The sequence below is a fragment of the Anolis carolinensis genome, chromosome 5, assembly GCF_035594765.1.
Source record: "Anolis carolinensis isolate JA03-04 chromosome 5, rAnoCar3.1.pri, whole genome shotgun sequence".
In the NCBI taxonomy this organism is placed as follows: domain Eukaryota; kingdom Metazoa; phylum Chordata; class Lepidosauria; order Squamata; family Dactyloidae; genus Anolis; species Anolis carolinensis.
Window position 1 is genome coordinate 52615999 of NC_085845.1, and position 14525 is coordinate 52630523.

The window sequence follows — 14525 nt, forward strand, 5'->3', positions numbered from 1 at the left end:
AGATCAAGAGAGAAAGCCAGATAGTGGGAGTAAATGCTTTTCAGCACTTTGATCCAGCTGCATTTGCTGTGCCAGGTTTGATTGCTTTTCTGCAAAGGAACTGTGTGGAGTAAGAAGCAACCCCTCATGTATAGAAATAGCTAAGATATAGGTAATAGACATTTGCAATTGGAGGTTTTTGGAGAGGCACGTCACCCCTTTGGGGGTCCACAAAAAGGATGATTTGTGGTATCGGGAGAAAAAAATGGGCTGCATGAGCTGTACCTTGCTCACCTTCAGAAAACTAAGATGAAAAACATTTCTGACACTAAAAGGATGGGGTAGAGTTATTGGTTCTCTTTTTTGTGCTTATGTACCTGATTTGTTCACCATTGCTGACATTCCTCTCAGCAATCTCCTGGGTCACATTAATGGTGTTTGCATCAAGACTACAAGGTCAGAATTCAAGGTTTGTGCTGCCATCAGCTAGTCACTTCTGATTAAACTAGACAAGAAACCAGCTATTTATAGGAACACACTTATTTTCTTTATGCAGTATGAGAAAACTAGTTGTTCTCTTACTAAAAAAAACACCAGCCCTTTTATCTTTTGGGGAGGTCAAGACTATTCTTATGTTCCTATCTCTGTTGCTATATTCCTGTGACATTACTATTGTTGGACTGTTATTTCATCAGCCAGCTGTACAGTGTGCCCTCAGTATCTGCTGCGGTTTGGTTCAAGAGCCTATTGTCGATATGCCATATTGGAAGGCCAGTACTGGAAGATCCCATTCTCCGAGAGATTGTGTCCCTGTAACTCAGGACACATACAGACAACGGAACATGTGCTTCTTCAGTGCCTGTTCTATAGAGATATTCCATCCTGTCTCATTACACTATGGTTATATAAACACTCAGGATGCTCTGGACAATTTTACATCTCCCTGTTGCTTTCAGACACTAACTTGGCTATAACTTATAATGTTGCCAAGTTCTGCACAGCAGCAATTAAAATCCGGCAGTCAATGACTGATAGCACAAGCAAGTACAAGCCGGACTTCATAGTAGCAGAAAATTGGGATTACAGTATTTTAATTATACATAGGATGGATATTGCTCCCTCCTTGGTTTGACTGGGCCTCCCTTCCCTGTGCCATATGAGCACCCCTGTTCCCTCCCCTCCCCTTAATTCCATAAATATTGTTGGGTTTCAATGTAATCCTATATGGTTTTAGTTCATCTTAAATTCTTAAGTTAATTATCTTAATGTCCTAACAATGATATGCTTATTTTAAAATTTTAAATCTCTTAACCCACAACTCAGATATGCTTGTACAGGACTATGTCCTTCTTCTCTTGATCTGGTCATTGACTGTAATAAAGTTAACTTGAAATATATATATATATACATATACATATATATATATATATATATATATATATATATATAGTGGGAAAATATCTTAAGTGAAATGAATATAATGCTTCTCTCCTTCCCGTAGTGGAAATAATTAGTTACAAATTAACTCTGAAGAACTAGCCTCCTTAACCTGGGTTTGTTTTTAATCTATGCTATTGTTCAGTATACATCAGCATTAACCTATGATGCCGTCAAAGTAATGGATGCAGCATTCCGAAATCTTCGCAAACAGCGGGTTGAGATTTCTAGAAGAGGAAATGCTGGAGACTGCCTTGCAAACCCAGCAGTGCCCTGGTCTCATGGTGTGGAAATAGAAAGGGCATTGAAGCAGGTAGGCATTCTAGAACCAACATTATGTATATAAAATCAAGTATGAATGTCTTGAACTTGATTTTTTTAATGAAAAAACCATCCTTTGTATCTAACATATCTAGGATAAAAACTAAATAAAACATAAAATAACAACTGTGGAAGTAAAAATTATGTGACTGTAAATTCATTTTCAATTCATTTTCAATTAATTACTTTGATTCCACTCCTCTTTCTATTATTGCTTCTCATAGGTTCAGGTGGAAGGGTTGACAGGAAACATAAAGTTTGATCAGAATGGAAAGAGAATTAACTATACAATAAATGTCATGGAGCTCAAAAGTACTGGTCCCCGGAAGGTAATTTTTAATACTGAGTAATTTTTGTTCTTTTCTGTTAAGTGATTTGAAAAAAATAGGTGCCTTAAAACTTAAGATGTATGCAGGCTTGGGAGTCTGTAAGCCCCGTGCATGGTTTTGATCTTTAATTCCCATTGGTCCTCACCACCTTGGCTGTTTAGAGATGATGGAGTAATAGTCAATGTCTGCAGGACCATAGGTTCCTCAGTATTTAAAGACATGTGTATATGTGTTTGTATATGTACCTGTGTTCCTATGGAGTTGAGTCCCCTTGGGGAGAGAGGGCAGAATATAAATAAAGTTATTATTATTATTATTATTATTATTATTATTATTCATAAAATACATTTTTTGTTAGCAATGACCACATTTCTAGATAAATTTAATCAGAGTGCAAAATTATATTGTTTGAAATTGTGTATTTCTTGTTATTAGACATAAGATAGATGAATTATGACAAGTTTTAAAGGATAACTGATTCTATATAATTTTCTGAATTGCGATTTTCCTTAGCATGGTTACAGTGCAGCCATTTAAGTGTAGATAATTCCCATTGATTTTTCAATATAACAAAGTTTTTTGTCTCCTATTGTAAGTAGGGGAATATTAAAGGTCTTTCATTTGACTGGGAAGTGTCCATAATATCATATATCACATAAGTGGAAAACAATTAAAATTATATAGAAAAATGTATTGAACTCATACCATCAAGCGTTCACCCATTTTGATTTTGCATAGTGTATCTCATCCTCATTATACATCTTGTGTAATTCATAGCTGTCATTAGTTCTTGAGTACATGCAGTAGAATACATATTGATAGACAAGTTTGATTTGTCAAAAATTATTCTTTAAACAGAAATATTAATTAGCTTGAGTGCTACCTGCAAACTTTTTCAGATTGGATATTGGAGTGAATTGGATAAATTGGTTGTGATTCCTACTGATGGTCTCGCTGGCAACGACTCTTCTGGATTAGAAAATAAGACTATTGTTGTCACTACTATTATGGTAATTAAGCACATTTTTTGTGAAATGGATACTCTGAATTGTAATCTTATCATTGGATCTTGGTTTCTGTTGAAGTAAACTACTACTGACTGCCTTTTTCATTGTAAATGTGTGAACAGTTGGAAAATTGTTTATTTTGGAAATAAAGTTAAATCTGTGGGATAATTTCCTTTTGCTTCGGCACAGTTTTGAGGATTTTGAAATCTATGCTTGCTTTGATTTTTTTTAGTATTTATTTATGGTAAAGTATGTTTTATAATGTTCACCAACAAAAAACATTAAGGGAACAATTTTCAATGAAGTGCACCTTCTACTGTGGCAGGATTTTCATTTTTGTGCTAAAGTTGACCTTTCCTCATTTAATCAATGGAAGTTGCAAAGTCAGAAGTGTATGCACAACTCTCTCTCTCTCTCTCTCTCTCTCTCTCTTTCTCTTTCTCTTTCTCTTTCTCTGTCTATCTCTCTTTGTGTCTCTCTCTAGTCAATTTTAAATTCTTCACTAAATAGAAGAGTTTGAAACTTCCTCTCTCTTTTATAGCAGTTATACAGTAGTATAGTAAGGATGTCATGATGTGAACCCACTAAGTGAATAATTGCTCAGAGTTGTTCATTTAGTGCATAACTTTTCTGGATTATATATTAAAGAGACCAAGAACTTATCAGCTGTTTTGATGGTGGTAAGCGCTATATTTATTGTCATTTTTATATAGTCATTTCTGGGATTTTTGGGATTGGTGGGAAAATCCTATGAAATAAGCAGGAATAGGCTGAATATGCAGGTATATTCTTTAAACATTTGGAATTAAGCTCTTCCTTTACTTATCGTTTTGCAGCTTCCATTAATGCTAATAAGAATTATGAAAGCCGCTTTGAGTGCCTCTCTCTGTAAGGCTTGCTGTGACACTGAAGAAATGTTATGATGATTGCTAAATAAATAATCCTGAATATTTATCAAAGAAATGCAGGATTTTTCTTGTTTTATTTGATGCTCTTCCTGACTTGTGCTCAATGAATAGACAACTAACTCAGGTGGTATCCTGATCAATTAAAGTCACATTTCTCTGTACAGGAATCTCCGTATGTCATGGCAAAGAAAAACATTGACTTGCTTGAAGGAAATGAGCGCTATGAGGGCTACTGCGTGGACTTAGCGGCAGAAATTGCCAAACACTGTGGGTTCAAATACAAACTCACCATTGTTGCTGATGGCAAGTATGGGGCCAGGGATGCTGAAACAAAAATCTGGAATGGAATGGTTGGCGAACTTGTTTATGGGGTAAGAGCCATTTTTAACCATTGCAGGTAGCTATGAGTAATAATAATAATAATAATACAATTCTTTATTGATTAGTCACTTTTGACCATATCAAAACATGTAAAACATACAATACGTACACACTTACACATACATACAATAAAACCATGTAAAGATACAAAATATCCCGACCTGCGGCCTAATAACCCGCTGCTAGACAAATACAGAGTCAAAAGGTTAAAATTAGTAATTTCCTAAGGTAAGGTTTGAACGAGGACAGGGGTAAATAAAACAAGTGTCGTGTCCATAGTAAATTTTAAGTTTGGAGCTATGAGTAATGGAGACAATGTAGGAATGACAGCTGCAGTTCACCCAGAATGAAGCCAGAGCTAAATGGGCTTTTGAAAAGAGGCCAGCATGTCTGCATTTCATCACCATTTCCTTCAATTGGAAACCTGTGCATTCAAATGCCATAACTATTGAGAAAAACACTGTGTGTTTTGACAATATTGTGCAGATCATAAAGAGGTACTCTTTGCATGATAAAGGAAAGCCAGGTGGCTGGGTGTGTCAGTAAGAAGAATATCATAGGCAGCTTGCTCAGTACTTTATTCCTCAGTAGGACATTTGTATTGGAATTATTATTATCCATGACCCTGCTGTTGCATTCTTCATTTGTGATTCACAAAAGCAATGAAGCTATTCCCTTGTTAAATATTGAATAAGTTATTATCTTGTTTTGCTTCCATTACAGAAAGCCGATATTGCAATTGCTCCATTAACTATAACACTGGTGAGAGAAGAAGTGATTGACTTCTCAAAGCCTTTTATGAGCCTCGGGATATCTATAATGATCAAGAAACCTCAGAAGTCCAAGCCAGGAGTGTTTTCCTTTCTTGATCCCTTAGCATATGAGATCTGGATGTGCATTGTTTTTGCCTACATTGGGGTCAGTGTTGTTTTATTCCTGGTGAGCAGATTTAGCCCATACGAATGGCACACTGAGGAGTTTGAAGATGGAAGAGAAACGCAAAGTAACGAATCAACTAATGAATTTGGGATATTTAATAGTCTCTGGTTTTCCTTGGGTGCCTTTATGCAGCAAGGATGCGATATTTCGCCAAGGTTGGTTACACACTCATTTCAACTTTGTGCATTTTTGGTCTCCCCCAGGATGTTCATGGTGCATATATATTCACTCTCATGTAATACCAGCAGTGGAAATGTTTTTCAAAATCATCTAGCCTTCTTCATGAAAACCAAGAACTCAGCATGTGAACCAGTGGACTGTTCAATTGGTTTCCTCCTAGCATTGGACTTTTACCTTGGTGAACTTATATACACCATGCAGAGGCCATAAAATGCATAAGGTCCTCTCATTCCATACCTTCTTGGAGGGGTACCGTGTTTTTGCTGCATATTCTCATTCACAGCCAATGATGCTTTGATTTCACAGGTGCTGTGATGGGAAAAAGGGTAGAACACTGTTAATGGTCTATGAAATAGTACTTTCCCCTTCACTAACCATCTTACATGACATTGTGTCTATTGCTTATATTTCCCCTCTACCTTTGGCCAGGTAGACGGACTCCAAATAGAAAGGTCTTCTGATAACTCAATAGCTATGTGAACTAGTTGAAGAAACCTAGCAAGGGTGTTCAGTAAGAGAATTCTGGAGATAGTTGTTTGGCTTAAGAGAAAACTCTTGTTCGTTTAAGAATATAAACTTAGGTATTGCTGGTTTTGGAGGACTTGATTTGTATGCCACAATTCTAAGACTAATTCTAAGATCATATATATTTTAATTGATGTTTCTTTCTGAAGGATTATCAGCTGTTCATTTTTTTCATACTATGTGATGTATCCCCAGACTCAATGGCTTAATTGGGCAGTTGTTGGTAAATCATATCAAATCTGAAAGATCATTGGAACCAACTGAAAAAGTTGGCAAGGTTGCAGAGCCTAAGAAAGCTGGGCATTTTTCAGATCACCAAGTTGAGCAGAGGGCCCATTATCCTAACAGTGCACCTATTAGATTGTTTGAACTGTATAGGAACAGACTCAGCAAGTCAAACCTACTGACCTCATTCCCCATCCAAAAAGCAAAAGCTTCGAAGGCTTCATTGAGGAATTATAATTTTATCCCTATTATGTCTGATTCGTAAAAGCAAGGTGGATGAGACTAGCCTTAATAGAATGTTAGAAAATAAAGATGAAGTACAAAGCTTTTTTCCTAGTAGAAGTATTAATCAAGGAGGATTTAAGATAAAAGAGAAAACGGGAAGGTGATAATAAAAAAGTGGTCAGTGAATTGTCTTTATAGTAGAAGGAACTTTTGCATCATTCTCTATCCAATAAGTAAGGCATTCTATGGGTCATGTGGATAGGGAGGGGGCACAATCATCTTCTTTTGAAGGGCTATCATAGGACCTTTGAAATGGTGCTCTGTCTGAAGAGTTGTCTGTTCCAAATGTCTTCTAAAGATAGGAAGTGGTGACTTGAAGTAGGCCATCAATATGGGAGGTAGTGCCTTGAAATAGGCCATCAATAATTTGCAGATTGATAACAATTTTAACATTAGCACAAGTCACCCAGTTACAGATTTTCACACTCCGATGAGATGCATTGCTAATTTACCATACTCAAATGTAATGCATATTTTTGGACGAATTAAATCACAAAAATTAGAGTGTGCATTAGATTTGATGGCACTATAGATTCAAGCATGTAAAACAGTCATTCTTCACCAGGTTTTCCAAACTGCCAGGCAGTCCCATGAGCTTATGCCCCTCTGTAGGGGCTTGTGGTCTGGGTGGCAGCAACTAATAAGAATGTCACACTGACCATTCCTTGGACAATAGGGTGACCCCTTCAATTTCCCCCTTTGCTCAAGCTGTGACATGTTTGAAGTCCTCCCAGTAGCACCTACATTTAAAGGGGCTGCAACCACAACTTTCCCCCCTTTTAAAATCAGGGCATCAGAAGAAGTCGGTTGCTCAGGACTTTAGATACCATTATAAATAAATCAATATTTTATATAGGTTTATCATACTTAGAGAACTCAAACAGAAATTAAAACAAGAAAAGTATTAACAGATACTCTAATTCCTTGCTCTAAAGCTGAGCTTAATTTTCACATATGTTAAACAGGGATCCAATTCATCAGAATTTTCATTCTTAAAGAAGTAATGAGTAACTCCCACTGTGCAATTTTTGAAAAACATTCACAGTTCTGGACTTATACTGTAGAAAAACTGTACATGGGTATTTGCACAGAGAGTAATTTTCTCACAGAAAAAATATGGTTAATGAAAAACATTATTATCTGTGCAGATATTGCCTTCCTCTGCAAATAAAATGCAGTATCCAAGAAATGACTTTACACACAATGTGCACAGAAAACTGCATTTTCTTTGAAAAAAATGCTGATAAAATTACTGCATGTGAATATTTTTGCAGAATCCTGAATTATGAAGATTCTCAAAACTATAAGGTTCTCCTTGTCAGGATTTATTGGCACTCATGGAATAGATTTTTGATCATTTTTCAAATATTTTTGTATATTATTTCTATTATTAATGGTAAACTTAAAATAAGAAGACACTGGAAGACTTTGTGAGATCAAGAAATGAAAGATTGGTTGCAAGAAATTAGTGATTGAATATGGAGGTTAGAGCGGGAGACTACGAATTACAATGATAAGCATACATAACCTCAAAATGAACAAAACCTAAGCAAGTTAAAAGTTCAATATTTACCAACCTCTCAGTAGTTTACATATGTATCATCTTTCTTTGTTCTTTCATCCTCAAAATCCCTCTAACATCAATCAGGAGGTTTTATTCCCACATTGGGTGGATACAGAGAGAGACTGAAAGAAAGAAAAACATAGCCTTGCCTAAGGTTTCCGGATGAGTTTATGGAAGAAATGGTCCACAGTTCAAACCGTTGCTTAGCTACCATTCTGCTACCTGCAGGAATCTCAGCTCACTCCTCACTTGCACAAGGCAAAACATTGTCTTTGTGGGAGAGGTGTGATAGCATTCATTTCTTGCTGTGAAAACAAACACACCATGATGCACCAGTTTCATCATTTTCAACAGCCTTGCAGGGCAGCACTTGAAGATTTAGAAGTTAGAAATTGCAGTATATCCTCTGAATGGTGAAAAGTAACATAGCTATATTAGAGAAAGAACTTGATCAACAACTATGATTGATAACCAGCACCTATGTACTTAGGAACTACTCAGAGATAGCCATCTTCTCCCAAACGTTCTTCCTCATGCTTCAGATTGAAAATTCGAAATACATGGGAGTCTATGGGTCTGATCCAATCTCTGAAAATTCCCCACACAGCCACAACAGACTCTGCAAAAGTTCCTTCTCTTTCCCAAGTTCAGCCACCTACAGCTGAGGTGGAAACATGTGGACAATTTGTGGCTATAGTCATAAAATGCCCCGAATGCCAAATAGTCTTGGTTGAAATTAGAATTGCTGGAAAATCTGTAAATACAAACAAAAAAGAAACCAATGCTAGGTTACAATTCATCACATTACTGGCAGAAAACGTGATAGTATGAGCCATTATAAACCAATCATAATTGCCCCTTTTTACCCTAATGGCTATCTTGAATGAAATCCCCTTCATTTCCAATCACTGAGACTTTTCTTCTTTTTGGCTTTCAAAAGAACAAGGAAAAGAAATAGAATAAACCAAGTCATAATTCCAGATATTATTGAGGCTGAAACAGTGCCCTTTTTACTAAATGAAGAAAAGGCAGGGGAAACAATGCCAAGTCCTCAAATGAAAAGTTCCATCCAGGGACTTCTTTAGGTGATATTTAGGAATGTGGAGGTCACATCAGGTTGCAAGAAAAGGAACTCAGTTCCCAATGGGCTGTAGTTTCCTCACATCTGATCTAAAGGTTTCGTTAGCTGAAATTGATAGTTTATCTACCTGGTAGTAGTCTACATGGAACTCAGTGGAGTCTTCTGAATTGGCACGTATAGGATTACACTCTATAGACCACTGATGTGGGCAGAGGGACTGTGTACATTTTGAGGCAAATACTTTTTTTTTAAAAAAAAATACCTTTTGCACAGAGTACTACAGTACTGTTACTACAGAGTAACAGCCTAAGTTGGCAATCACATGCCCTATATTCTTATCAAATTACTTCTATGGTTTTAAAATAACCCATTAATCAAGGGAATTCCCCCTTAGGATGAAAAGTTGCTAGAATATTTTTTTTAAAGGCAAGGCTTTGAAAAAGTTTGAAAATATTGGCCATTTTATTAGCATTTATTCTGAAACTCTAAAATAGATTGCAATGATCAATTTCAAGGGCCTTCCCTTCAGTTGTGACTTGTTTCCTGAACTCAGTCCTTAGCAGAATGAGAAAGATAAATATTTCTCAGAGGCAGAAGTAGGAGTGTTTGCCAGATTGGATAGCTTTAAAAAGGGATTGAATATATCCATGGAGAATGGGGCTATCAGTGGCTATGAGTCATGTTCAATGTATATTTCTTTCAGTACCAACAATGGTATGTAGTTGTACCTATATATGTGTAGGTGGGAAGCATGTGGCTATAGTTGCATTCATGTCCTACTGATGAGCTTCATATGGACAAATGTTTGGCTCTTGTGTAGATATAATGCTGGACTAGATAAGGTTTTGAGCCACTGAACTAGACCCATTGTATCAAACAAAATTGCATAATTTGGAAATACCAAGTTTTGTTTAATGCAGTGGGTCTAAAAACTGAATACAGACCTAGATTCGTAAATGTACTTTTGTAAAATGATTGTTTTTGAGTTATTAATGTAAATCTAACCCTGTGTGAATCATTTGAATATGCAATCAGAGCATGGAAGGATTATGGCAAAGGTATATTCAAACATGGTAACACTACTATTCAAAATCAGGCTTCCCAATTCAAAGATCTCTTGTTGTGGTCTACAATTGATAGGTTGCTGGAATTTTCTAAGGAGAACATACAGCAATCTGCAATGAAGTTCAAGGAACACATCGTAATTTGTACCAAGAATATTACTTCCCGGTTTACTTAATCAAAATACAACTTCAGCCCATGAAACCCAGATGTGAAATGTTCTTTGTATATAATAGTCATGAGCAGTTGGAAAAGGAAAAGCTCCAATTGGTATTTAATTTATCTTGCCTATTTGTCTTGTTTACATGTTTGAGTTGCCACAAGTGGGTTTACCTGAGTTATCATGAAAACCATACTTTTTAATAAGGCAATAATGTAACATATACAGCTTTCTTTTCCAGGGGTTTCTGTCCAGTGGAGAACTGATTGGCTACTATTTTAACTCAAGATGGGAGACCTGAATTTAATGACACCAATTGACCTCAGTAAAATAGTCATTGAATATTATTTTAAACGCATTTGTATATCCCATTTCACTAGCACTCATTGCAACAGAAAGCAAAACAGACCAGCACAGTATATAAAGAAAATGTGTCCCTTTGTGACACAGTGCAGCACATATATAGACCTGGGAGTGGTATGTCTTTCAAGATGTTTGCTTCATTTAAAAATCTATTTCATGCTTGTTATTAGATCCCTGTCTGGGCGCATTGTTGGAGGTGTGTGGTGGTTCTTTACCCTGATCATAATCTCATCCTACACGGCTAACCTAGCTGCCTTCCTGACAGTAGAAAGAATGGTATCTCCCATTGAAAGTGCTGAAGATTTGTCTAAGCAAACAGAAATTGCTTATGGAACATTAGATTCTGGCTCAACAAAAGAATTTTTTAGGGTAAGAGTCTTTAGTTAACCTAATTCCTGGCTGGTGATACTCATTGGTATAAAACCAACTTATGCTTGCATATGTCTTTTCATACTTGCAGAGGGTGGTGTTCAATATTTTTTTTTATAATGGTTTGTTAATCATAGGAAATACCATTCTTCTATTGGGGTCTCACCCTTACAACATGGCAATTTAGTGATAGCAGGAGGGTGGAAAGTACTTGAAAACAATTCCAGCTAGCTGGATACATAATGATGATGCCATCTTCAGGGCCACCTGAGGACCACAGTGTGGCCTGGGATAATGTCTTAAATCTACATCTCACTGTTAGAACATAGCTATACTACTTTCAGCCATGCATACTCCCTGCCAGCCAGTCATGTCAGGAGGACTAAGAGAATGGTGAGTCCATGTAAGGGAGAGTCCTTTATTCACTATTGTTAGTTCTGCTGCATTTGCTTGCAAATCAAATTTTAGTACAACTTTGAATTATTTCAGTAAATGACATGCTAATTATAGAACCTCATTTTGGGAATAATAAATTTCAGTGAGACAAAATGGAAAAGTTATCTGATGGCCTACTAGATATGTAGATTGCTAATTAATTTGATAAATACTTCATAATTGAAATCCTTAATTGAGTGTCTGTAGGAAAGATCTTTTTTCATGAAGTCAGCTTAATGAATATAAATGGCACACACTGTTAAAACTGATTATTTGGGTTTTTGAAATTGATTTGTGTTTTTGCGATAGCACTCATGACGATGCTCTTGATTAATGTCCAGAATCTTTCTGTGACATGAAAGTGGCACATTAAAGAAGAGGCTACTAGTGGCATATTGCTAGCAAAATAATAAATTGTCTGTTTTGTTGCCAGTTAGAGTTGTTCTACATAAAGTGGTATGCACTCATCTATCTATACACCTCCAAGTTATCAAATATTGCCCCAGTACTATGCAGTATTACAATTGTGATTGATGATTATTTTATTCATTTATATTCTTACTTTCCTCCAATAAAGATACTCAAGGTGGCTAGCTAGCAACATATTAAATAGTGCCTATTAAAAGCTACAGTAAACTTTGTTAGAACTATAGATATAAAAGTTACTCAAAAAGTAATTAAACAATGTATAAAGCTAAAACATTACATCATTAAAACCCCATTCCATTCAGTTTCTAAAAGCATGGTGAAACAACAGAAAAGCAAGGGGGAGCCATCCTGCTGTTTGAAAAACTGGTAGGAGCTATTGGGAGAGCTTGCTCCCTCTTTCCAGTGAAGAAATCTGAGACGGTAATGGGAGTGAGAGAAGCGTTTGTCCAGAAGATCTTAAAGCTTTAATGAGCTAATAAAGGGCACTGTAATTCCTCATATGTCATAGGAATTGTAGGTCATCACCAGCACCAGTTTAGCATGTATAAAGCTTGAAGGTTCCCCTTCCATCAGGCTTACTCCTGCAAAAGGGTAGAAGAGCTCAGTAAGAGAGTGGATTGGTAGAATCGGATGGGAATTTGTGTATATCGTCCTTGGAAACAGATTTGGCAGCATAATTTCACCAGAAGTGATACTCAGAGCAAATTGGAATCACCAGTATGGAAAAAATGACATTACTTAGACTTGAGATTCCTTTTAGCAATGATTGTTTTCAAAAAAAGGTATCTGTTAGCACTAGTATGATAGAGCCAACATGGTATAGTGGTTTTAATGTTAAACTAGAACTCTGAGAGGCTACGGTGCAAATCACTGCACAGCCACAGAAACTCACTGGCTAACTTTGAGCAAGTCATACTCTCTTGTGCTCAGAGGAAAGCAATGGTAACCACCCTCTGAACAAATCCTTCAAGGAAAACCTTGTGGTAAGTTTGTCTTAGTGTTGCCATGAGTCAGATATGCCCAAAATGTACGCAACAAGAATGCTATACTAATGTATACATAAGGTAATGAAAGCCCACTTGGTACGCTTTCAGACAGCCCAAAAGCCCATATCGTAGCGGGTCAAAATAACCAGGTTTCTGTCTCTACCCACCCACCGAAACCTTGGGCTTTCCTTGGGAGGGGGTGGTTACATGCCATACTGATTGAAATTGGGATGGTATGAAGCCCTCCCCTCCCCAAATTTCCCAGGGGGCTGCCATAACTCCTCTTCTCATGTCCTCTTGATGTGAGAAAATGATACCTGAGGAAATGGGAGGGGTGAGGAGAAAAATCCCTCCTCATCCCTGTCTCCTTGTGCATCATTTTCTCATGCCTGGAGGACATGAGGAGTTATAGTGGCAGGAACATTTTAAAGTAGGTTTTAGGGGAAAATGGAGCCCAAATGGTGTGGGATGGCAGTGGAGACAGAACCCCCAGGACTGCGGAAGTAGTCCCGGGAGTAAGTCCCCATAGACCCAATACCTTATTAGGCCTTTCAGGAAGGCATGGATCTTATGAGGTATTTAATTAATACCTTAGTTTATTCAGAATTAATTTGTTTTTACTGGAAGCATCATTTGGACACTTCCGGCAAAAACCGAGACACATTCTGCAATTTGGGCCTTGGTCACACCATCTCTTTCTCAGAGCAAGGCAATGGCAACTCCTTTTCTGAACCACTCTTGCCACAAAACCCCATGATAGGTGCACATTGGAATTGGCATACATTGAAAATCATGTGAAGGCACCCAACAACAGCAATACATGAAATCAACCATTCATGATATATATAAATTGTTTTGCAGTGACCTCCAAGAATAGATATAATTAAATATGGTCAAGTTGATTAGCTAGATGAGACACCATTTATGCAAATATTTTGGGATAGTATGAAAAAAACACAGCTGAGTTGAATATGTTTATATCAAAACCTATAATTATGACTGGGTCCTACTTCCATATAGTTTTTTAGTTCACTGTGCCTCTTCTCCATGAGGCTAGATATTAACTTAATGCTCCATAATTTACACTTCTGCCTCTGTTCATAGTTCTCATTGATTTCCCATGTGGATAATTACCTACTTGACCTCTTTCTGCAGAGATCTAAAATCCAAGTATTTGATAAAATGTGGACCTATATGAAAAGCGCAGAACCATCTGTATTTGTGAGGACTACAGCTGAAGGTGTAGCACGTGTACGGAAATCGAAAGGAAAATACGCATATTTGCTGGAGTCCACAATGAATGAATATATCGAGCAAAGAAAACCCTGCGACACCATGAAAGTTGGCGGCAATTTGGATTCCAAAGGATACGGAATTGCAACACCTAAAGGATCCTCATTAAGGTGGGTGGAATAGTATAACAATATGCTCAATGTTGTTATAGTATCCCACCTACCCTGATGTATCTTTTTACTAATTTATATGGTTTGTATATGGATAAGAGGTAACACTTGAACATAGATTTTTTTCCATAAACCTCTGTTACTATTGCCTGTAACG

At 36.9% G+C, this 14525-nt stretch overlaps 1 protein-coding gene across 6 annotated transcripts in view; it reads left to right on the top strand.

The window, feature by feature from the left end:
- Nucleotides 1-14525, top strand: part of gria2 (glutamate ionotropic receptor AMPA type subunit 2) — a 106448-nt gene that overhangs the window by 85764 nt on the left and 6159 nt on the right. For all 6 annotated transcript variants that reach the window (XR_010006340.1, XM_008111928.2, XM_008111925.2 and 3 more), the window contains exons 7-13: nt 1562-1729; nt 1962-2066; nt 2966-3076; nt 4146-4352; nt 5086-5456; nt 10917-11115; nt 14121-14368. Coding sequence is in view for 5 of the 6 variants with exons in the window: in XM_008111928.2 (XP_008110135.1) it covers nt 1562-1729; nt 1962-2066; nt 2966-3076; nt 4146-4352; nt 5086-5456; nt 10917-11115; nt 14121-14368 (1409 nt within the window). In the remaining variant the exon portion in view is untranslated. The remainder of the gene's footprint in view (nt 1-1561; nt 1730-1961; nt 2067-2965; nt 3077-4145; nt 4353-5085; nt 5457-10916; nt 11116-14120; nt 14369-14525) is intronic.